Source organism: Aythya fuligula, chromosome 14 (genome assembly GCF_009819795.1).
Source record: "Aythya fuligula isolate bAytFul2 chromosome 14, bAytFul2.pri, whole genome shotgun sequence".
In the NCBI taxonomy this organism is placed as follows: domain Eukaryota; kingdom Metazoa; phylum Chordata; class Aves; order Anseriformes; family Anatidae; genus Aythya; species Aythya fuligula.
The window spans coordinates 12817268-12838442 of record NC_045572.1 but is presented as its reverse complement, the minus strand read 5'-3'; the positions used below and the strand labels follow the sequence as shown (position 1 = coordinate 12838442).

General features: G+C 44.1%; 2 protein-coding genes across 6 annotated transcripts; one reads left to right on the top strand and one right to left on the bottom strand.

The window, feature by feature from the left end:
* Positions 1 to 1186: 1186 nt before the first annotated feature.
* On the bottom strand, positions 1187 to 9020 carry FAXDC2 (fatty acid hydroxylase domain containing 2). Its single transcript, XM_032196624.1, has 8 exons — positions 8973 to 9020; positions 6102 to 6193; positions 5896 to 5999; positions 5035 to 5156; positions 4499 to 4704; positions 3689 to 3794; positions 2506 to 2672; positions 1187 to 1343 (listed from the first exon to the last, which is right to left on the bottom strand). The coding sequence occupies exons 1-8, from the start codon at positions 9018 to 9020 to the stop codon at positions 1187 to 1189; spliced, it is 1002 nt and encodes a 333-aa protein (XP_032052515.1).
* On the top strand, positions 1686 to 21146 carry CNOT8 (CCR4-NOT transcription complex subunit 8). 5 transcript variants are annotated; one of them, XM_032196622.1, is made up of 10 exons: positions 1686 to 1758; positions 1841 to 1899; positions 4891 to 5173; positions 6062 to 6220; positions 15892 to 16093; positions 17328 to 17521; positions 18226 to 18387; positions 18608 to 18752; positions 19389 to 19499; positions 19822 to 21146. In XM_032196622.1, exons 5-10 carry the CDS (start codon positions 15977 to 15979, stop codon positions 19969 to 19971), a joined length of 879 nt encoding a protein of 292 aa, XP_032052513.1. In that variant the 5' UTR covers positions 1686 to 1758; positions 1841 to 1899; positions 4891 to 5173; positions 6062 to 6220; positions 15892 to 15976; the 3' UTR covers positions 19972 to 21146. The 5 variants fall into 5 exon arrangements, with proteins under 5 accessions (XP_032052513.1, XP_032052512.1, XP_032052511.1 ...); XM_032196621.1 differs by lacking the exon at positions 4891 to 5173 and having other exon boundaries at positions 6062 to 6212; XM_032196620.1 differs by lacking the exon at positions 4891 to 5173 and having other exon boundaries at positions 6062 to 6216.
* Positions 21147 to 21175: the final 29 nt, after the last annotated feature.

Here is a 21175-nt window from a genome sequence, read left to right as displayed (position 1 = left end):
TGCATTTATCGTAGAGACAAACTTAAAATGACTCATCACAGACCATTTATCACTTGGGAGGAAAATCTTGTTAATATGGCCCGCTGTACATGATCCATCTTCTGTTGATAGTACATAATCTTTGACCCATGTGCTAGGATCATCATCACATATAAAAGGAAAAGAGACAAATGTAAAATACTTGAATGAGAGCTTGTATTATAACATTAATATTATTCAGAGTATCTGCTTTCTAGGCTGATGTGATTCATTATTCTAGTAATGCTTTAGTCCTTTGTAATTTGTGGTAATTATGCTTTTTCCTTTTTAATACAAAAAAAAATGTATAAAAATAAAAACTTCAAAAGACAATGCAGTCTGGGCTGTCTGTTCTGCTAACTGATGTGCCCTCCCCAGAGGGCTGTGGGTTGGACGGATGGGCTGGGTTGATGCAGGTGCAGTTGAAGGAACTGGAGGAGGGTGGAGGAAGAGACTTGGCTTCCATGGGCTGACAGCAGGTAAGTGCAGAGCAGGTCAGCTCTACAAAAAATTTTGCAGCATATCTTGATTTTTATTGTATGGGTACTTGTGGATCTGCATAAAGGGGTGAGTGCTGTTTGTGTTGGTTTGTGGAGTGGCCATGAGGACGAGACAGCCCTGACCTCAGATGCACTTCTATCTTGCATAATGAAAAACTGCTGAGGGCAAATCAGGCCTGTGTGCGTGTGTAAGGGAGTATTTCTAGAGCCATGGCTTCACTGACTTTTTGTAAGGCCCACATGCCGTCTGAGGTTGGGTAACACTAAGTCTCAGAGGAGCAGTGGTTGTAATTCCTACAGTATGTAGCCGTAGTGATCTTCCTGGTATGTCCACACAATGCTGCTGAAAGAGGCCAAAATGTGATCTGTGTTATAACCTTAATGAGGATTCAGTAACCCCCAAAATCATGTGGCTTATGTGCAGGCGGCTAAAACCAAGAAACAATACAAGTTTAAAAATAGCTTTCTAGAGCAGTTTTTTCACGCTTTAGGTAGAAAATAACAGGCGGTGACTGTGGTCATCTCAAGTTGCATGTTTCAGTTCAGTTTTGGGAACTGTCACTCGTGCCCAGTAACTTGTTTCCCAATTAAGGTACTATTTGGCATGAATTGTCCCCAGCTCTCCTTGTCGCTGGGCTCTGCAAGAATGCAGGCTGCAGGGTTGGAGGTCACTCTGCCCTCTTGGGTGTCTCCGGGATGCTTTCTGAGAGAGGTGTGAGGCTGAGGAGGACCCTGTGCCTCTCGTAGGCTTTGGTTTGTCTGAACACCGTGTCTGTTCCGTGCAGATAATCCAGTACTCCCAGGACACCATAACACTGGTTGAACCTGGAAACCAAACAGAATAAACAGCACTGGAAGTTACTGAGGTTACCTTGCCCGTCCTATTTCTATCTTCTTTCAGGGCCCTGATAAGCCATCCGTGTGATTGCTGCTGCTGTACCAGTTTCCCTCGCAGCCCTAATGAAACCTGGGTGAAACCTATGCAGCTCCCCTCCTGCTGCTTCGTTATCCAGGTACGGTGACGCCGAACAACACCAGTCCCTGCCCACAGCAGCTTGGAGCTGTGGGAGCAGTGGGGCAGCCACCTCGCCATGTCTGTGCATCCAGCCCAGGCTGCCCAGAGACGTGGAGCTGACGCGCTTCCAGCACTGCAGACGCTGGCACAGCTCTGCCCAGACAGCAGCTGAGCTCTGCAGCGATCCGTGTCCTGACATGAGCCGAGCTGCAGAGGAAATGACTGGTAACAAGAACTGGCTCCATGTTCTGGGTGTTGCCCTGCGCTTAGGTTGCAACAGAACGATCCCCATTTTCTATTTCTGCAGGAGAAGCAAATTGCGTTCGAAGAAGTACGGCAGATGGGGACAACTCTTCCACGATTTTGGTATGTATCCCTGAACAACCTACTGAAACGATACTCCTGTGTAAAAGGGGGCTGGGAGTCTTTGCCAGGAAGGGTTAATTGAGATTGTTTGTGCAAGGTGTTATCTGATCACTGTTGCTAATCCCTGTGTATAGGAAAGGGACAGACAGGGAGGCTCCTGCAGCAGATTTGGTTTTGCTATGTGATTTGTCCTTGCTGCCTTGAATCTAGATCATATGCGGTGTCTTCTGAGCTTCCAGGAAGAGCCTTGCAGAGAACTGTCTGCACTTGTGCTGGGGGAAGTCCAGCACTGTCTGCTTCCCTCCCATGTCACTTTGGGAAACCTGAACCACCCAGCCTCAGCTGTGCGTTTGTGCTTTGGAGGTCTCCAAGTCAGCTGATGGAGAAGCACAGAAGTCAGCGAGGTGGCTGGCAGTCGGGTGGGAAGTCAGCAGGAACCCGGTGAGACCAAAGCTCCGTTTAACTGCTCTGAGAACTGATTTTGGTCTGCCAGCAGGTGAGCTGCACAGGCTTCTCTGCTTATACACAAATCATGCTCCAAAAGGAGCTTTGCCTGTCGGCAGTGACAGGGCGCAGGAAGGAGGGGGAAGGGGAGCGGGGACCTACTTGAGGTGGTGGAAGTCGTGGAACTCCGGCGACGGCAGGAAGGGCAGGTGGTAGCCGCAGTGCGAAATGCTGGTTGTTACAAGAGCAAGGGAGAACCACGCTGCGATTGAAACAATGTGGGACCCCATGATCATCGGGCCAGTCATGACAGGCAGCGTGTTGGAGAGCTGGAAATGAGAAGCAAACTGCCTTGTTAATGGGTCCACAACAAGCAGGTTCTTGCCTAGGAGCCAAATTGTTTCGCTGGGGTGCATTAGTTCTCTGCAAACAGCACAAAGGGCATATCCCTCTGCAAACATCTTGCTAAAAGTACATAATTAGCACCAAAGAAATAATTTTGCTCTGAGCCAACTGAGTTTTACTCACTCTGAAACATAGTCACAGTACAAGCTCCCCAAACTAGTAGTAAAACTTGGACATGAGAGCAAACTAGGGGCGTGAGGGCAGCATGGTTCTAGTACCTCACCCTGGAGTCAGAAGTGAGAATTTCAGCAGCTTCTTGGAAAAAAGCTGAAGCTGCTCTAGGGAAACCTAGCTGTAAAGGGGCACTGGCCTATGGACGATAGCAGACAAGAGTAGTGGTGTGATGATCCCAGGTGCAGCACTTCATTGTGTCCTACCAGTGCTACTGGTAGCTGCTATGGCCCAGATGAGGCTTACTGCACCGATGGGGCTCAGCTTGACTCCTGGATTTAACAAGCTCCTCTGCTACCCAAAGGCTGCCAGTTAGGGAGATTCACAGAGCTGAAGCTGCAGCCCAGTCCTGTTATTAACAGGAGGTGGTATTTAGAGGTATTTAGAGGAATCTTCTGAAGGCGGGATGCGTTTTTGTGAGAAGTCTTGGCTGGAGCAAGGCTGGGAGACACTCAAGGGGGGTTTGCAAGCACTGATTCCAGCCACCAGCATGAAAATAATGACAGAATTGAGTCCATGCAGTAACCTAGCCTGTGTAAATGTTACGTTTCTTGCTGAAAGCACAGTCTGTGTTCCCAGCTCTTTCTCTATTCTTAAAGCTAATAGAGTCTGGTATAAACAGGCACTGCAATACTTCCACAGCCAGGCTTCTTCTCAGAAAGAAGATTCTAAGGAAGCATTTGATTTTTGTCTCTTACCACTCCTCTTCCTCCCATGGAACTCACACTCCATGCAGGAAGTGGAAGGTGACCATGAGGAGATCACTTACTATGTGCTCTAACGGGTGAGCGTAAATGGAGACCACGCCAATGGGGGCTGTCCATTCGTGGTGCTTCTTGTGAATGTGCTTGTACAGGAGGGGAAGATGAACAAGCCTAAGTAGAGAAAACAGAAATGTAGGTTTTGAGCCCCCTGAGAAAGGCACATAGAGTAACGTAACAACTTTTCCTCAGGCCGGTCTCATGTCTCCTCTTGAAAATGGATTTTAGAACAGCTGGGAATGAGTGCAGGACTCCTGGCTTCTCTCTTTCTTCATCATTAAGTCCTTGTTCAATGGATTCAATGTCTGTTGGTTGATGTTGAACTTAGGTTCAAGTACATCCCATAAATCCAAGTCTCTGAAAGACTGATTCACTCAAACCTTCCCCTTAGGGGAAGACTCACTATATTTTTTGCTGTTTTGACTTTTCCTACTGGCAACTATTAGAGAAAGAATAGTAAATGGCCCTCCTTTTTTTTTTTTTTTTTTTTTTTTTTTGTGCCTTTGTCCAAATGCTTTTTTTTTTTAACAGCTTTTGTATAAAGCTGTTTAGTTTATTCCTGAATCTCTAACCTGTTCCACATTTGTAGTTTTTATCCGTTTCTGCTTACTGTAGCAGCATTGCAGCAGCCAAGCCTCATGTAGTATGGATGTTCCCTAGTATAGGAATTTATAAGTAAGCTCCAGGACCTGAGTTTTCCATACAAATACAAGGTTGTTGGAAGAGGGTGGCCTAGGACTATTGCTGTTTCAAGAGAGGGGTATAACCTTAAAGGCAGAGGGACAAACCACCGAGTCCCGTTCCAGTGCTCAGCTCACCTGTGTGAATAATAGAAGAGAATTTCCTCAGTTACGGTAAAGATGCTCAGCTCGACAAGAAACCACTGGAAGGTGGGTAATTCCTCGCTGAAGGTGTTGCCCCACCATTTCATGACGTGGAACATGGGCACAAGCATGGGCAAGGAGATAAAGAACTGATTAAACAGCGCTGTGTAGATGGCTTGTCGCAATTTTTTTGTGTCCACCTGCAAAAAAGAAGTCAGGATTTGAGGCTACATCAGAAGCACTGGGTCCTTGATTAGGGACAATAAAGAGCTTTTAGATTTATAGGATGTTTTTGTATTAGTTAGTTTAGGGGTCAACTTTTTAACAAGCAATCTATCAAGATCTGATCCGTAGCCTAATTACAAGAACATTTTTCCCCTCTGCAGTGGATATACAAGACTCAGCTTGACTCTCCTTGAATCCTATCTGGTTGGAAGAGAAAAGCATAACTGGTTCTTCTCCCCTCTCCTAACCTAAGAGACTCCAGGAAGTGTTTAGCCAGCAGAAGACGCATGGTGACAATTACTTACAGGATCATTCTTGCCCAGCTGAATGCGATACCGAGTAATGAAAGTTGGCTTTCCTGTTACATCAGCCACCATAAGGATTCCATTGAAGCACCAGAAGGCAAGGGCAGGAACCAACGCAGCCCCTGTGACATGAGGAAAGGTCAGAGATGTGTGAATACATTGAGAGCTGTGGCTAAATCAGAAAAAATGTACAGTGGATTAGTATCCAGAGAACCTTGCTTGGACCTAAGTACACCAGGTGCATAATCCCTGCCCTGTGATGCTTTAAAATGGAATATGGGTAGGTTCTGGCACCCAAGTAAGATCTAGGGAATGGTGAGGAGGTTAAACTGCGCAAATGCCCCATAGGCTAAAACCTGCCACAACATGCTAAGAAAAGATTTTTCTAGGAGGTTGGGGAACCTATATCACGAGTTATTTTTAAATACACATCGGATAAGATCAAGTTGATTCCTGGGACCTTGCAACATCCCTACCGAGCCTGTTCACCAACTGCTAATCACAGACAGAGTAGGGTTGTACACTACAGCGAGCGTAAAATTTACTAATTTAACTTTAATTTTCAGTAATTAGTTCTACTGAGTCATTCATTTCTCACAGGAGCAGAGAGTATGTTTACACAGGGAAGCTGTTCTGTACTTTCAGAAGCAGCAAAAAGATCAGGTTTTTAATCCCTGTAGTAGGTCTAATGAGGAGCCACTCCAGAGGCGGCACTGTTGCACTGTCACTTACAGCTGGCTTTGAAGCCAATGTGTGCTTTTCAGCAGGAAAGCGGGCAGTTTGGGATGGAACATCCATGTCCCATTTTAAATACAATATGTGCCCTTGTACAGCAAAGGGTTGTTAATCTGAGTAACTCACCAAAGAGGAAGAGTGACCATTCGTTTCCCTCAAACAGGTTGTAAAGATTTAGCCATGCTGTTTGCCAGAAATTGCCTGAAGTCTCCCAGATCTTCTGTACATACCTGTGGGAGTAAGTGTTGTTAGTGACTTATCTTTTCACAATCTGCTTATCCCCTCTCCACAGAAATGCTTCTCCTCAAGCCCCCTTGTTCTAACAATCTCACCAAGAAGCAGAGTTCACAAAGGCAGTGAATATGAGCAGGCCTGTACCAAGGACCATGGCAGAGGTCTTCACGGCGTCCCAGAGCTTCTCTTCCTGTGAGCAAGCAACAAGAGTAAGTAAGTATGTGCTGTGGGGCCCCGTGCTAGGCTTTCTTGTATTTGAAATGCATGGGTTAGAGGTGGTCCCATGGTGGTCTGTTTTGCTTTACAGATTCTAAAGAACACGGTAACCAGGCTGTTCTGGGATAGTGTGTGTAACTGGGGGGGAGAGTTCACCCACATCCACCTGATGTCTTCACAGAGCCCTGAAGTGTCACTGACGTGGAATTTCTCTGGTGTAATCAAAGGGAGAGGATGGGCCACTGATCTTTCCCTCCCCATTTTTATTGGGTATATTTCTGAGTACCTGGAGGACTGTAATATAAAGGGCTTCTGGATAACTCAGAACAGTAGCAATGGAAGACCTGGGGGTAAGGAACCGTGCTCCATCTCAACATCTCCCTCACTCTGCCAGTTTATTCTCCCTCCCAGTATCCAATACGCTATCCTCTAGCAGTAATGAAGAACTGTTATGGTCAGGTGATCTGATTAATAGCTCCAGTTAATTCAGAACCACTTCTCTCAACTTTTTTCTTAGCTTTGAAGAGTGCTTCTGAAGAAGCTTAGCCTTTTTTTTTTTCCCCTCTAACTGTAACAGAGGTCTAACAGAGGATAATACTTTGCCTTGCAGATACAGCCCATCACAGATACAATTTGATTCTAGTACTGGGAGTACAACTTGTCTAGAAGGTACCATGTGTGATCTGTACAGAATAACTGCCCTATAACAAGAAGTTAAAATACACAACTTCAGAGAAGTATGAAGTTCACTACATTCCTGTTCTCAGTCATGGAAGTGTTACCTACTAAACAAATATCCCCATGTACAGCATAATGGCACCTGTGGTGTTAACAGGACTCCTAGGACAGTACGGATTTTAACCACACAAAGCAATCAGACCAGTGTGACTTTTTGATTCTAGGAATAAGAATATTCAAAAAGCAGTATTTGATATATTTGAACAATTAAATATGCAAAAATGATTATCAATTATATGACAAATATATAATGAACTGTCTTAACATAGCCCAGATTGGTTGTGCAGTTCAGAAATCTTAGTTTGAGTTTTCTTGGGTGAATACATGTTATATTTACCTGCAGGATGATTTAAAAAGAAATTATAATTCTAAAATACTATAGCATAATAACCAGCTAGTGTTTTGTTCTGTCCTTCCTGGTTTTTTTTAACTGTGTTGTTTAGCTGCAAAAGCAGACTGGAGTAAAAATAGCATGATTCATAGTTGCTGTCCTGTTTGTCTCCTGTCAGAGAGGCCAAATGAGAGACAGCTCACTAATGCATACTAATGCATGTTGAATGCAGGTGTGTGTAGGGCAATGCAATACAGGGAAACCCTCTCGACATAGCTTTCAGTGTGAAGAGTTTTTTTAAGATTCTGTAACAGCTACAGAATATTAATCATTGCCCAGAACTTGTCAGCAGTGTTTATCTGTCCCAGGACAGAACTTTGCTCATTAGCACTGAAACTTTCCTCATTAAAACAAACATTTGTTCCTATCGTTTCAGTTTTTATCACATTAGCAACTGGGGAGAAAGTAATTTACAGGACTCTTGCCCTACAGCTTCATGTTTGTGAACCCTGTAGGCTTGTATTTGAAGCAATACATTCAGTTGCCAGCGTTATGGCTAGGTGTACTCAACTGAAAATGCAAGGCTGGTGAAAGAGCCATCTATTCCAGCTTCAGATAGTACATGCTCAATTTTGGGCTGGAGGTTTGCCCTCAAGTTTCAGACTTCCAGTTGTATCCATGTTACGCCTAATGTATACTGATATAAGATAAGGATTTCTTAATATTTAAACCCTGGCATACCGTCTAGGTATTCTTTAGAAAGAAATATTAAAAGCTATAAACGTTTCTGAGCCTTTTAACAGAATTGTATCCTTTAAATCCTTCTTTTTCATAGGATGACAAAAGAATATACCAAAGAAAAACTCTGAAGTCAGAATTTTTAGTTAGACCAAATAATATTTCAGATTCTTTAGCATCCTCCAGCCAGAAGATCTCAAATCATTTCAAATATTAATAACTTCTAATACACATCAGAGACCATGTATGCCCTGCTTTAAGACAGCAGCCACAGCTCTGCACTCTTTAAGCAATTTTAAAAGCCATTTGGACAGAAACTGTCTTGTTTTGAGACTGTGCTTTTATTGCACGTGAGGAAGTAATTACGTGAATGAAGCCCACACAGTATAATTACATGAGCTGTAGAAGCAGAGAAGTTTACATTAAAAAAAAATCTTGTTCATCAGGTCCAAGTGCTAACACCCTGTTTCTCTTCATGCCAGCGGCTCCGGCACAGCGGTTTCCAAATTCTGCTCCACTGATCGCCTGAGACGTTGCCCTTAAAGGGCTTGTACAAGGTGACAAATTCCTTAAGTGCAGAGCAGGGTTGCTGCCTGCAAGGTAAAAGAGAAGGAGGTGCACCAGCTGGCAAAGACTGCTCAGCTGGCCCACCACACTGGGCCTGGTTAGGTAGCAGAGCTGCTGGCTACAGCAGAGGGTTGTGGTCTCCTGCCATACAAGCAGAGGTAACAGGCCCTTCACCACATAGTGCTGTAGCCACAGTGCACTGGAAGTGAAAAAATGTGAAAATGTTGCTGTAGTGATGAGCAATGAACTCCTAGTTGTGTTAAAGCAATTGGAGTGTTGATATCTGTCTGTCACTTCTCTTAGGAGGTTATTCAACACATCCAGCTTTCCAAAGCACCTGCATAACACTTCTTTTAAAAGGTGAACTTTGAGTCTTTACCTTTTTCTGCTGTGCAGCCATGGTGGAGTATCCAGAGTCTGTCTTCATCTGAAATAAGAAGTGATACAAGTGAACTTTGTACAGCTGGAGGGTGGAAGAACACAATGCTGACCGTAGCAAATCACTTCAAGCTCAGTTGCAAAACTGTACAATAGTTACCCTCTATGCTCTGTCCCTCCTTCATTTTTGTCCATGGCACAAAACCGAGCTCTTTAAGTCTTACAGTCCCCACACCTCCCATATTTCCCAATGTGTATTAGTATTTTATGAACAGAACACATCAAGTCTAATAGTGTAAGTGACAGCTTACTGAGGACTGCAGAATTTAATCTATTTTGCTTTTCATAGTTGGAAGAATATTCAAACACAGGCACACTGTGTTACCTAAGGTAACAAAGGAAAGTGGAGAGAAGGTACAAAGGCACCTGTCTAAGGTACAATGAAAATCAGAAAATGATTCATTAGACAGATGATATTCTATTACCTTTACGATGATAGTAGGCCTCCTGGGAGCGCTCCTCTTGCAGCTTGTCAGAAAGGGGGAATGCACTGCCAAAAAGAAACCATCATAGGAGCAGAGGGATTAGTGATAGCTTTCAGGGTACAGTCTTCCAAATGCAGTTCTGTTTATTTACAAGCATTTCCAGCTTTGTTTCCCTACAACGTGCTAGTGTGCAGGTCAATGGGCAGGAGACAGAAAAATTGGACACTTTCTTCCTGCTTGGGTTCCTGCTTACTCATGGACAGAAAAAGGTGAGGCCTTTTCTGTGTACTACTGATGTTAAACAGTTCTGGGAAGACAAAAGAAATCAGACAAAAAGTGATTTGACACTGGAAACCACAAGCCCCAACTCCCAGCCCTCTATGTCAACACTAGGGTTGCAAATACTCCAAGGGGAAATGCTAATTTTTGGTAGCAACCTTAAAACAAACAACTTCATGTTGTCTCCCTTTGCCAATAAATAAAAAAAATAAATAAATGGGTGAGAGGTGCTATTGCTTAAAATCAGAATGCGTTAGGGAAGTCCCCATGTCCTAGTACATCTTGTCATTCCCCAGATCGAGAGCTCCTCTATCAGACTTTGTGAGCTACTAGAGCCAGACTGTGAGATCTTTTTTGTATGTTTTTTCCCCATTATATCTAGTTTCCCAGCCACAATCTTACTAATAAAATATCGTGGGACTCTAACATATCTGATGCAGAATGCCTAAGAGTTACAGTAACAAGCAACCTGCTAGTCTGAATAGAGCAGGGTAAATAATTTGCCACCGGACAAACTGAGCTTATCTTCATTTGCAAAGACCTCCTGATCATGATGAAGCAGTCTGTTATGCAATGTGCAGTGTGTTCCCATCTTGTCACACAGGTCCTCTCGGTGCAGGTGTGCCTGCTGTCTCTATGAAAACACTGCTAATAGTTGTAATAAGTCAAATAATCCATTACTTCTTGGGCACCTTGCTCTATTCCAGGCCCTGTTTTAACACTCATTATTCTTCAAGGATGCTCTACCTCACTACTTAAAATCACAACATCAGTTGGAAATAACTTCTGGACCCCTTGGTCCAACCCCTTGCTCAGTATGGGGCCAAGTCCAAAGTTAGATCAGGTTGTTTGGAGCCTTGAACTGTTGACCTTTGAGTACATACATGGAGATGTTACAGCTTCTCCAAGAAATGTGTTGTAGTGTTTGTAGTGTTACCTTTACTGTCATTTTTTTTCCTAATATCTCATCAGAATTTCCCCTGTTATAACTTGCATCCCTCGTCCTTTTGCTGTTCACCTCCCTGTCTTCCCTACAACCACCCAGCAGGGAGCTGAAAACAGCATCACTGAATTATTCTGCTACAACAGTACAGAAAATAGTATTGGCTGTAGTTATCTGTGATAAAAGAGATTATTCTACTCCTAGATAATCTCGTAATAGATGTTAGATCTTAGAGAGGTGGATATCTCAGTTACTATTTGCAGCACCATACAGCAGTGCTGATTCAATCCCTGCTGAATCTTTGCATGTCAAAGGCTAAAGAGCAGAGCACAGGTGAGAGCATGACTCTGCTTTGAGTTCCTGGGAAGAGAAAGAGCCAGTGCTTGACTGAGTCTCACATGGTGTGAGTTTGGGAAGGAGTTAAAATTGTAATTGCATTTCTAGTCCTCCTCCTTTTTAAAATAATCAGATTATGATAGAAGTCTTTGTTGGGCAAAGCCTTCTAGTTTGAAATGTATTTGCATAACCTTCCTCTCCCCCAAATCTCAGTCAGCTACCTTTACTGTCACATTTACAGAATAAAATTTTACATTACTTATATTAAAACAAGACAAATTTTGATGGACCATATCTTTTTTTTGATGGACCAGCATCTCATTGCCTACCCCTTTTTTCACTGGATAATATCTTTTCTGATTCAGAATACACCAAGTACATAAACAAAAGCATTCATGTCACCACGGCTGTTTCAGCAAACAAAAAAAACCCTTCCAAGTACTTGGCACTGATCTCTTTTGGCATATTACACAGCCCCGAAGCAAACAGTGAGGACCTCAGCTGCCTGCAGTTATTTGCTAGCATTAGATAGAACTGGTGCTATGTAAAATAAAGGCTCTGTTTATTTTTTTTCAATCTAGTTAACACAAAATCTGATCAAACCAAATTCTAAATCCTGCAGTAAATGTAATTGTTTTTCTGATCATGCTCTTAATGGCAAAAGGGAAACAGGCACCAGGCAGTAAAGAATTCCAATACAAACTTTTTTTTTATTTCTATGTATTTTATCATTTCTCCAACAACTGTGTATCAGATCTGCTTTCACTGTATTTTCCATTTCAACTATCAGAAAAGGCTAGTTTGTCTAAGTCATGTTTTAAAATCCATAAAATAATCTGGAATAAAATAAACAGTTACACAGCTTTAATAAAGGAACTGCCATACTTTTTACATTTGTTTTAAAGTTTACATTATTATTCAAGTCCCATCTTTGCTGTCCCCTTCCAGTTCCTGATGCCCAGATAGTCCCAAGTTGAGACTGCACAAGCGCCTGCTTCTCCTTGTACTGTACCCAGTCTCCTATTGCATCGCATCCTTCTGACACCAGCTAAGTCCTGCTGCTGTCAGGTACAGCTGGATAACTGTCTGCAGTGATGGAGTGGCTGCCAACCCCGTTGTTTGGTATTTTTTTCCTTCCTGCTTGAAACTTCTACTTTAGAACTTCATTGGAATCAACCTTTGTAGTACATAGACAGCGGAAATGTTGCCCGGGAGAAATAAGAGTACGACTGTGAAAGTACAAAACCTATAGAGAGGAGAAAAGTAAGGACAACCTACCTGGTCACCCCTGAAGTTGCATATCAGCCACGCTGTATGGAGAGAGATAAGACTAGATGTGTCTGGTGGGGCTCCTACCGTGCCAAGCAGTGCACAGATTTGAAGGCAACTACCGTTCCTATTTTAAATGTACATATGACACTGCCTTTTAATTATTTCTTCAGAGTTTCAATCATATATTTTCCAGCCACTATGCCCCTGAGCTCTGGCTGCCCGCTCTTTGCTTACCTCCTGCTAAGTGTAGCCTAGGAGAGGTCCTTTGTGTTTATCCAGAGCCCAGAGTTCAACTCCTCACCTTTCACTACTGCCGCGGAAACTTTATGAGGGTTTAGGCAAAGGAGTTGGGGGTGTGTTTCCAGGCAGGAGTTGGCTGTCCCCTCCCAGACAAGTCATGTGAAGCCAGGGCCATGTCACTGGCAGTACTGGCAGCATTCCCTGCACATGCTGTCACTCGGTTCAGCATTCAGAATACATCTCTGCAGGTAAGGGTTTTTCACCAAGAGATAATGACTGTGTCTGAGAATAAAGAAGGCAGATACACCTTAAAAATAAATAGTTTTTGCAATGCCCTAACTCATGTTTTAAGCACAAAATAGCTAATGCCAGTGCAACTGAATGAGTCAAAGGTGTATTTGTTAAAAGCATAAGGGTTACTGCGGATCATGGCCAAAAACAGCAGTCCAAGATTTCGTTGTGTTGGCCTAACTACAGATTTCACCATGAGTTGCTGCATAGTGTCTTCAGTCAGTTGCAGGTACTGGTTCTATCTGTAAGGATGAGACGCAAATAGGTTAGAATGTGCTTGGGCTCAGTTGTGTTTAAATATGCTTACAGACCGTAAAGTCTGTAATTACAGTATTGCAAGATGTAATTTGCAGTAGTATTTGTCTTTATTATGCAGATGTGGCCCTAATCTACTACTTATCTAATATATAGTGTCCTATTATGAACTAAACTCTGAGAATCACGGAATCATTAAGGTCGGAAAAGACCTCCAAGATCATCTAGTCCAACCGAAGAAGTGAGGGTGTTACTTGACATACATTACCAGATTTATTTTTCCACTCAAGGAAAGACAAGGACCATCTCCTCTCCCTCACGGTTAGCTTTGCAAGGCCATACATGTGTGAAGCAATATATGCTGTTGTAAGCAACATCTCAAGCTAGCAGTAGTTAATGCTGCATAGCACAATAGTAGATCTGCAAGCACGAATAGTGGTGGTGCCTTGTTGTCTCTGCCTGACTTCTTGCACCTACCATTATATCTATATTTTTATCAATTAACTTTTTCTTGAAGGAATATTCCTGAACTCCCCCTCCCTCAACCAGTGCTGTGTGTCATCAGTATGGTACACGTTTGCTGCTGTTTCATTTCAGATTTAGAAGCTTTGCTGTTTTCATCGCCACTTTCTCTTGACTCATAGCATCAATTCCCTGGTGGGGAGTTTTTTTAGTTCTCAGCTGTTGCTACTAATTGTTATTTACTGTAGACAGCAGACTCAACAGGGAGCAACGCAATTCCTCCAAACTATTTGCACATGTACCGAGGAGGAAGTGGGAATTGGCATCTCAGGAGAATGAACGCTGTCCCGTCCTTTTTTTGGACTTGATCTTGCACTGGGAGGGCTGTTCATCCAATATGCTAAAGACTGTGATAAGCCCGTGAATTTCACAGACCTCAGTGTTCTTTTTTAACCTCTGTTCTATTCAGACACGGGTTATATCTGAAAGATTTATGCCCAGTAGTAACAGACAGATTAGAGCATTAGTCATAAGGATGTAAACTTAATTTACCTGCTGCAGCAAGTCTGGGTCTAGTGCAGGTCAGCAGTAACCTGAAAGCTGCTTCTGTTGGTTAGCCTGGGCCCTAAACTGGTACCGTCACCAGAAACCCTCCAGTTAATGCAATCCCTGCCAAGGCTCAGCTCTGAGGAATGCACAAAATCTGATTTTCTCTTAGTAGAAATGCTTTTTTTGATCAGACACTTCATAAAATAACTTCTCTCTGTTAAAGGTGATAACTTTCTGCCAATTTAGCATGTTGCGTGACTTGCACAACCTGAGTGAAGTTCTGAGCTGAGGAGGCAAAATGGGAACTATCGCCTACAGAGATAAACGTGGCATCAAAACAGAGCTCAGAAGATGCTGACAGCATCAAGGTCGCTTGATAGAGAGCAGTGTCCAGAAAAAACCCTCTCCTTTTACATCTACGTTTCTGCTGAGGCATGAATGCTAAATCTGGGAGACTGAACTGTGCCTGGAGTGCGAGAGATACCAAGATTTATGTATTTTTTCCAGGTACTTTTATTTATCTGATTGGTAAGCAGGCAGCTGAGTCAGTGAAGGCTTCCAGCTGACCCCGAATGGTGGGCAGAAGTAATTCTGCAGCACTATGACGAGTGTAATCTGTTTTTAACAGATGCAACCCTGCCCGGGGAGGCTGGCAGCCTGAGGGTGAGGCAATACGATGGCAGCGCTGTGACCAGAGAACCTTCCAGATCAATCACGGATCTGCCATCAGACCGCAGAGCAACGGTGCTGGCACCTGCGTGACACCAGAAGCCGTGTCGGGCTGTTTTGGGGAAGTTTTGGTGTTAATGGGACTTAAATAACGTGTCTGGGGCAGAAGCAGCTGAGTGCTGCCACACGGGGCCGGAGCAGAGACCGCTGAGGCGAGGCGGCGCTGGCAGGGCAGGGCCGGGCCGGGTGACAAAGGCCCGCACCCCTCTGCCCCCCCCCCGCCCGCACCCTTTGGACTCGCCCGGCGCTCACAGAGCGCGGAGCTTGGGCGAGTCCATCGCCAGCCTGAGGGGGAGGAATCACGGCATCGCCTCAACCCAAGGGCAGCGGCTTTGCGCATGCGCACAGCTCCCCGCGCGGCGCTCCTCCCTCCCAACTCCCCTCCCCTGCAGGCGCGCGCGGCGGGCGCGCGGCACAGGGCACGTTGCGGCGCGCGCGCTCCCGCTCCCCTCGGCTTTCCCCAGCGCTTCTCGCGAGACGCGGCGGCAGGGCGAGGCGGAAATCCCGCCTTAAAGCCCCGGCGGGAGGCCCTGAGTGCGCCTGCGCGGGGCGCCACAGGCCCGGCCCCGGCTTCCGGGCAGGTAGCGGCGGGGGGAGGGGGGGTCGGGACCCCTCAGAGCGCCTCAGGGACCCCTCGGAGCCCCCCCGGCCCTGCCCGAGCTCCCCGCAGCGTCCCCGGGCCTGTCCCGGGACCCCACCCCGGGCCCGGGCCGGTGGCGCGGGGCCGCCCCGAGGCGCTCCCGGGGCCGTAACCGGGCTGTGGGGGCGGCAGGGCCCGTTTGGGACCCGGCTCTGCCTCAGGGTGAGGCCGGGCCTCGCCCAGCGGCCTGCCAGGTGCCTCAGCCCGGGGTGGGTTGGGGTGAGGGGCTCCGGAAGCTGCGCTGTTACCTGTGCGCCCCGCGGGTTTTACCTCAGCTTCTCCTTCGCCGTGTCTCCAGGCTCCTAAAATCCCCCAAATCCTCTAATAAACTTCACGCGGGCTATCTGGAGGTGCAAACAGAGCCGTGAGCTGCTCTGCCGGATCGCTCCTTCCTTCACGTAGATCTTCATGTGAAACACCGTTTCTTGTTCCTATTTAGCACAGCACGCTGATCAGACCGCACAGCTTGCAGCTCTGCCCTGCCATCGGAGCTCGTCAGCTGTCCTTGCCCTGGTTGCTGCAAGATGCCAGCAGCCCCTGCAGAGAACAGCCAGGTTATCTGCGAAGTATGGGCAAACAACCTGGAAGAGGAGATGAGGAAGATTCGAGAGATCGTGCTAAGTTACAGCTACATCGCGATGGTAAATGTTTCATACTTGACCTATTTGTCTCAGCGAAGGGATTTTGGGTGGGGAAGGGGAATAAGCTGGTTCTTGGGCAAGAAATGATTTCCCCTGTTCCTCATCAAGCTAAGCTAGAAGTGGTGAAAAAACAGAAAGCTGTTTATGTTCATTTCCAGAATGTGGTGCATGTGCAGTGTTCCGTTCAGCTTGATTGATAGGCAGGGAAGAGAGAGAGCACCTGAAACAACTGAATTAATTTAATATTTAGTCATTCAGTGTGTGTTAGTTTATGGAACAGAAAGTGGAATGGGTCAGATGTACAAAGTCTTTAGTGTTCTGCTGCCCTATTTGTCCTTTGAATTTCCTTCCCCTTTTGGCTATGGAAACTGACGCAGAACTGTAGGACAAGAAACCTGCCAGTGACAGCGCGTTAGCAGGAGTGCCTCTTCTTGGTGTGGTCAGATGTTGGTTCTTGTGGAAGAAAAATGTTCTGGTTGTAGATAGGATGGTGTGTTCCAGGAAGTTTTATTTAAGAAGGCCAGAATATCCTCCAGTTGTGAGGAATCTCCGCTCTTAATAGCCTCTGTTCACTTGGCAGGAGCTGGTTAGTTACATACATGTTCTTAGTTATGGTACCCTAAGTTATACTACCTTTGATTGGGGATACTGAACTTAAAGACGTGACAAGTCCCTTATAAAAGTGTGGCATAAAAATACACCTCAGAGTCTGTAGAATCCAATGTAGATCAAAGTTGTGCAAATAAATAGAATCTTTTGGTGCCATACACTGATAGGAAATGAGCTTTCACTTCAATTGTTGTTCTGTTTCATCTCATTGAGAGTGTTCATCGCCTGTTTTATTAGCTGTGTTGTAGGAGTGGACACAAAAAGATGTTGGGCAAGAGAGAAATGTTGTAAGATATGCAGGACTGTGTTCTTTATGAAAGCTTTTGCGTATGCTGTAGAAGTTATGTGATGTAATCTAAGAGTAAAGATAGTCTAAAAGTTTGGGTTTCAGCAAAGATAGCAGACAATCACTGCCTTAAAAAAAATAATGGTTTTATATAGTAGGTGGAAATGATAGAACACTTGTAACAGTTTAATATCTATAATAGAATATGAAACAGGATTAAAAAATAAGTGATTTTTATAGAAGAAGTCACAGAATGCAGCGTTTGAGACCTGCAAGTGTGGAATTGAACATAGTCCTAGTGGAACAAGTGATGAAATAAGATTTGCTTTTCTTTCCCAGGACACGGAGTTTCCGGGGGTTGTTGTAAGGCCGATTGGTGAATTCCGCAGCTCCATCGATTATCAGTATCAGCTCCTTCGGTGCAATGTTGACCTTCTGAAAATTATCCAGCTGGGCCTCACTTTCACAAATGAGAAAGGAGAATATCCTTCTGGGATCAACACCTGGCAGTTTAACTTCAAATTCAACCTCACGTGAGTCTTCTAGGGAGTAGTCTGCTCTCTGCTGCTGAAGTGGTGCTTGTCTTTGGGAAATGCAGAAGCCTGTATGTTCGTCATCAGTGGTTGGTTCTGGGCAATAACAATTCAGATGCTAATACTGATTTTATGGGACCCTATTTTGGCATGGCAGGAGTTGCAATATTTCTGGAAGTCAAAGCCATGCTAAAATGCTGTCCTTAACACCCTTTCCCTTGTTAAATAGCCTGTGCCCAGTAATTCTGTGTGCCTTAAGCTTTGTATGCTTTCTGTATCTACCTGTCTCTATATATTATATAATCATTTAAACAATTAAATCTATCTCTTTCTGCTAAAAAGACATGGATATACTGTTTGCAGCAAAAAGGAAAATCTCTCTCTTTGCAGATCCATGCTAAAATATAAACTGGCATCTAAAGAAAAAACAGTGGAATTGTCACATCTGTTAAAGGGAATGAATCTTGTTAAAGGGAGTGTAAATCTCAACTGCAATCCAGTTAAGATTGCAGATTACCTTGTTACATATTTAGGAGGGTGCAGTGATGATATTGAAAGTGATGTGATACGAATTGTCTAGAGACACAGGTATGGAGAGACAGCCTAATGGTCACTCCAGTTTTTCAAAATGCAGTGAGTGGGGAATTTTTCTGTAAGGGCTGACCTGTTAGTACTTTAAGTGCAAAGCTGCTTTTCTCCTTCAGGGAAGATATGTACTCTCAGGATTCCATAGACCTCCTCGCAAGCTCTGGGCTGCAGTTCCAGAAGCACGAAGAAGAAGGGATCGATACCCTGCATTTTGCTGAGTTGCTCATGACTTCAGGGGTCGTCCTTAGTGACAGTGTGAAATGGCTGTCGTTTCACAGGTAGGTTGGAGGTGATCAGTGATGCTCAGAGGGTTTTCTGCTTTTCCATGTTGCCTGGAGTTTTATGAATATCAGATTATGTTAAGGTTTGAAAACTATAGGATATTAGAAAGCAAACTCCAAACTACTGAAAACTACTTTATTGTGAAAAATGTGGTATTGGTACTGATGAGTACAGGTGCTGCCTGTTTATCTAGGTCCTGTATGTTTTTGGTTTCAGTGGTTATGACTTTGGCTACATGGTGAAGCTGTTGACAGATTCCAGGTTGCCAGAAGAGGAACACGAGTTTTTCCATATCTTGAACCTTTTCTTTCCATCTATCTACGATGTGAAGTACTTAATGAAGAGCTGCAAAAACCTCAAGGTACTTGTATCTCCCCAGCAAACGAGTGATGGATAGATAGATAGCAGTGCTGCAAATGGGGAATAAGGCAAATGACAGAACTGCTACGCGTATCATCGCTAAACTGGAGTGCGTATCAAAGCAAATAGCCACGCATACACACCTAGGCTAAGTTCGTATCTAGCAGATGCTGCCTTCCCAGTTTTAAGCATACCAGTATGTTTATCATGTAGGGGACTTTTGCATAACCTTCTGTATCTAATTTCAGAGGACAGCTGTAATTCAGTATCCTTTATTCTTTCCTATGCAAGGTGGGGCATTTTGTTTTGTGTGACCTGCATGACTTCATTATCTGGTAGACACTCAGAGGGTAGAAAGTAATTTATCTACTGAATCACAGCCTTGTTTCAGGAAAGGGTGGGAAAGGTGCAGCATTTGTAATCTCTGAATATATACCCACAGTCATCTCGAGTATCTGCAGCAGGAAAGCAAGGTACCTAAATCTAGGCAGAGTTTTTTACATTCTTTAATGGTTGTCACCATTTGAGTTCACTCACAGTTGGCATGTGTGTTGCTGGAAATTTGTGTTTTGGAGAAGTGTGGCGATTTTGGTAAGACAGGGCTTGTACAAAACAGTCTGGTCTGTTTTCACTGCAGGGCGGCCTTCAAGAGGTGGCAGATCAGCTGGATTTGCAGCGAATTGGACGACAGCACCAGGCAGGATCGGATTCTCTTCTCACAGGAATGGCATTCTTCAGAATGAAGGAGGTAGTGCGTTATTCTTCTTTCTGGTTCTTCTTCCAGTCCCTATCCACCAGTGCCAGTACAATTGATGTCGTTGGCGTTCTTGGTTTTTGTTTGAGCCTTGTGGCTGGCACACTTCAAAATGTCAGTAACAGGAAATGTTGATATTGGCACACACTTTTTCCGTTCATGCTTCTTTCCAGTCCTTATTTTACTTCCCTAGCTGAATCCTAGAGGTGGCTGACTTCAGACAAACTCCTTGATTAAGGCTAGGTGCTTTCCAGTTTAGGAAGAAATAGGAACTGTTTAATTGTGCCTCTTTTTTTTTTTTTCCTCCCCTCTGCAGTTGTTTTTTGAGGATACAATCGATGATGCAAAGTATTGTGGGCGATTGTATGGCCTTGGCACAGGAGTGGCTCAGAAACAAAATGAAGATGTGGACTCAGCCCAAGAAAAAATGAGTATTTTGGCTATTATCAACAACATGCAGCCATGACAAGTGGGTACCCCTCAGCAGGACATGGTTACTGTATTGGCAGCTGCTGTCCTCAACTATTTTCCCTAAGCGTGTTTCAAAGGGCATCTAAAGTACACAGTCTGCAGAAGACCTTCAGTTTTGCTGAATGAAGAGCTGCATCTTCATTTGAAAACCAGAAGGAGAGAGTTGACTGAATTCCTAATGCCAGCATTTGTGATTTGCCATCTTTTTAATACGAAGGGCAAAAGACACCAACTACTGTGTATACCTCTTTTTTTTCCCTCTTTATACTGTACAGAATCTGCAAGGAGGACTTCAGAGTAGAATATCCAGTAAAGCTAAGGGTCTGGAAATCCAATGAAATCGGACACAGACATGCACATGAATTTGCAAGTTGTGCTTTAGAAAGCTTATTTTAAAACTTCTGCATGTTGTGAGGGTCACAGCTTCACCTCATGGTTCGCTTCTTTTATCTTTGTATAGCCTGTGGAAATTGTTCCCTTTGATCACTGCGGAGGTTTCGGAAAGGATAACATTAAAAATGATCCTTGCAGCTAAAACTATTCAGAGATTTGCTTTAACAACACTGGGGATGGATATTACTGGAATTGATTTGATCTGCTCCATAGTTTCTAATTCTGTATGGTACAGGTTTGACTCATGCTGGGCTTTGGCTTAGTTCTTACAGGCATTAATAAACTGTTCTGGAAGTAGATCAAGTTAACCTTTGCTCGAGGACCTCTTGACAGGACCAATATTGTGACTTCAGTCTTCTTCAGCTAGACCTACAAATTTTATTCTTGTTCTACCACAGCTAGTTCAGCACGTGGGTAAACACTTGTCCCTCTTCTCCCCTACTCCTCCAGTCCCCAGTTTTACTATATGCTTAACAAGTGACAAAGTAGTTTCCTTCCTTTTCATTATAAACAGCTGAAAAGCAGCTAGAGGATGGAAGAAGAGTATGGGATTCTGACTTTTAAAACGCAAGCCATTCTATAATAGTTTTTTCTTCCCCAACAGCTCTGTAATGGCATTTCTTTTTTTTAAAAAATCTTTTGAACATGATAAACGTAAAATGCATTTTAAACAAGCTTAACTCTTACTTAGGAGTGACGGTTTAGAGCTGGTATTTAAAATGCTTGTAAATAGTACTTGTTTTTAACTTTTGTAAAATAAATTTTTTTAAAACAGGCTTTGTTTTGGATTTTCCATCAAGTACTAA

Coding starts and splice junctions, on each gene's coding strand:
- FAXDC2 (XM_032196624.1), bottom strand. CDS start 9,020: ATGAAGACAGACTCTGGATACTCCACCATGGCTGCACAGCAGAAAAAG. Junction 6,194..8,972: donor TGGCTGCACAGCAGAAAAAG/GTAAAGACTCAA, acceptor GCTTGCTCACAG/GAAGAGAAGCTCTGGGACGC. Junction 1,344..2,505: donor CACGACTTCCACCACCTCAA/GTAGGTCCCCGC, acceptor TTTGGTTTCCAG/GTTCAACCAGTGTTATGGTG.
- CNOT8 (XM_032196621.1), top strand. CDS start 15,977: ATGCCAGCAGCCCCTGCAGAGAACAGCCAGGTTATCTGCGAAGTATGG. Junction 17,522..18,225: donor AACTTCAAATTCAACCTCAC/GTGAGTCTTCTA, acceptor TTTCTCCTTCAG/GGAAGATATGTACTCTCAGG. Junction 19,500..19,821: donor CATTCTTCAGAATGAAGGAG/GTAGTGCGTTAT, acceptor TCCCCTCTGCAG/TTGTTTTTTGAGGATACAAT.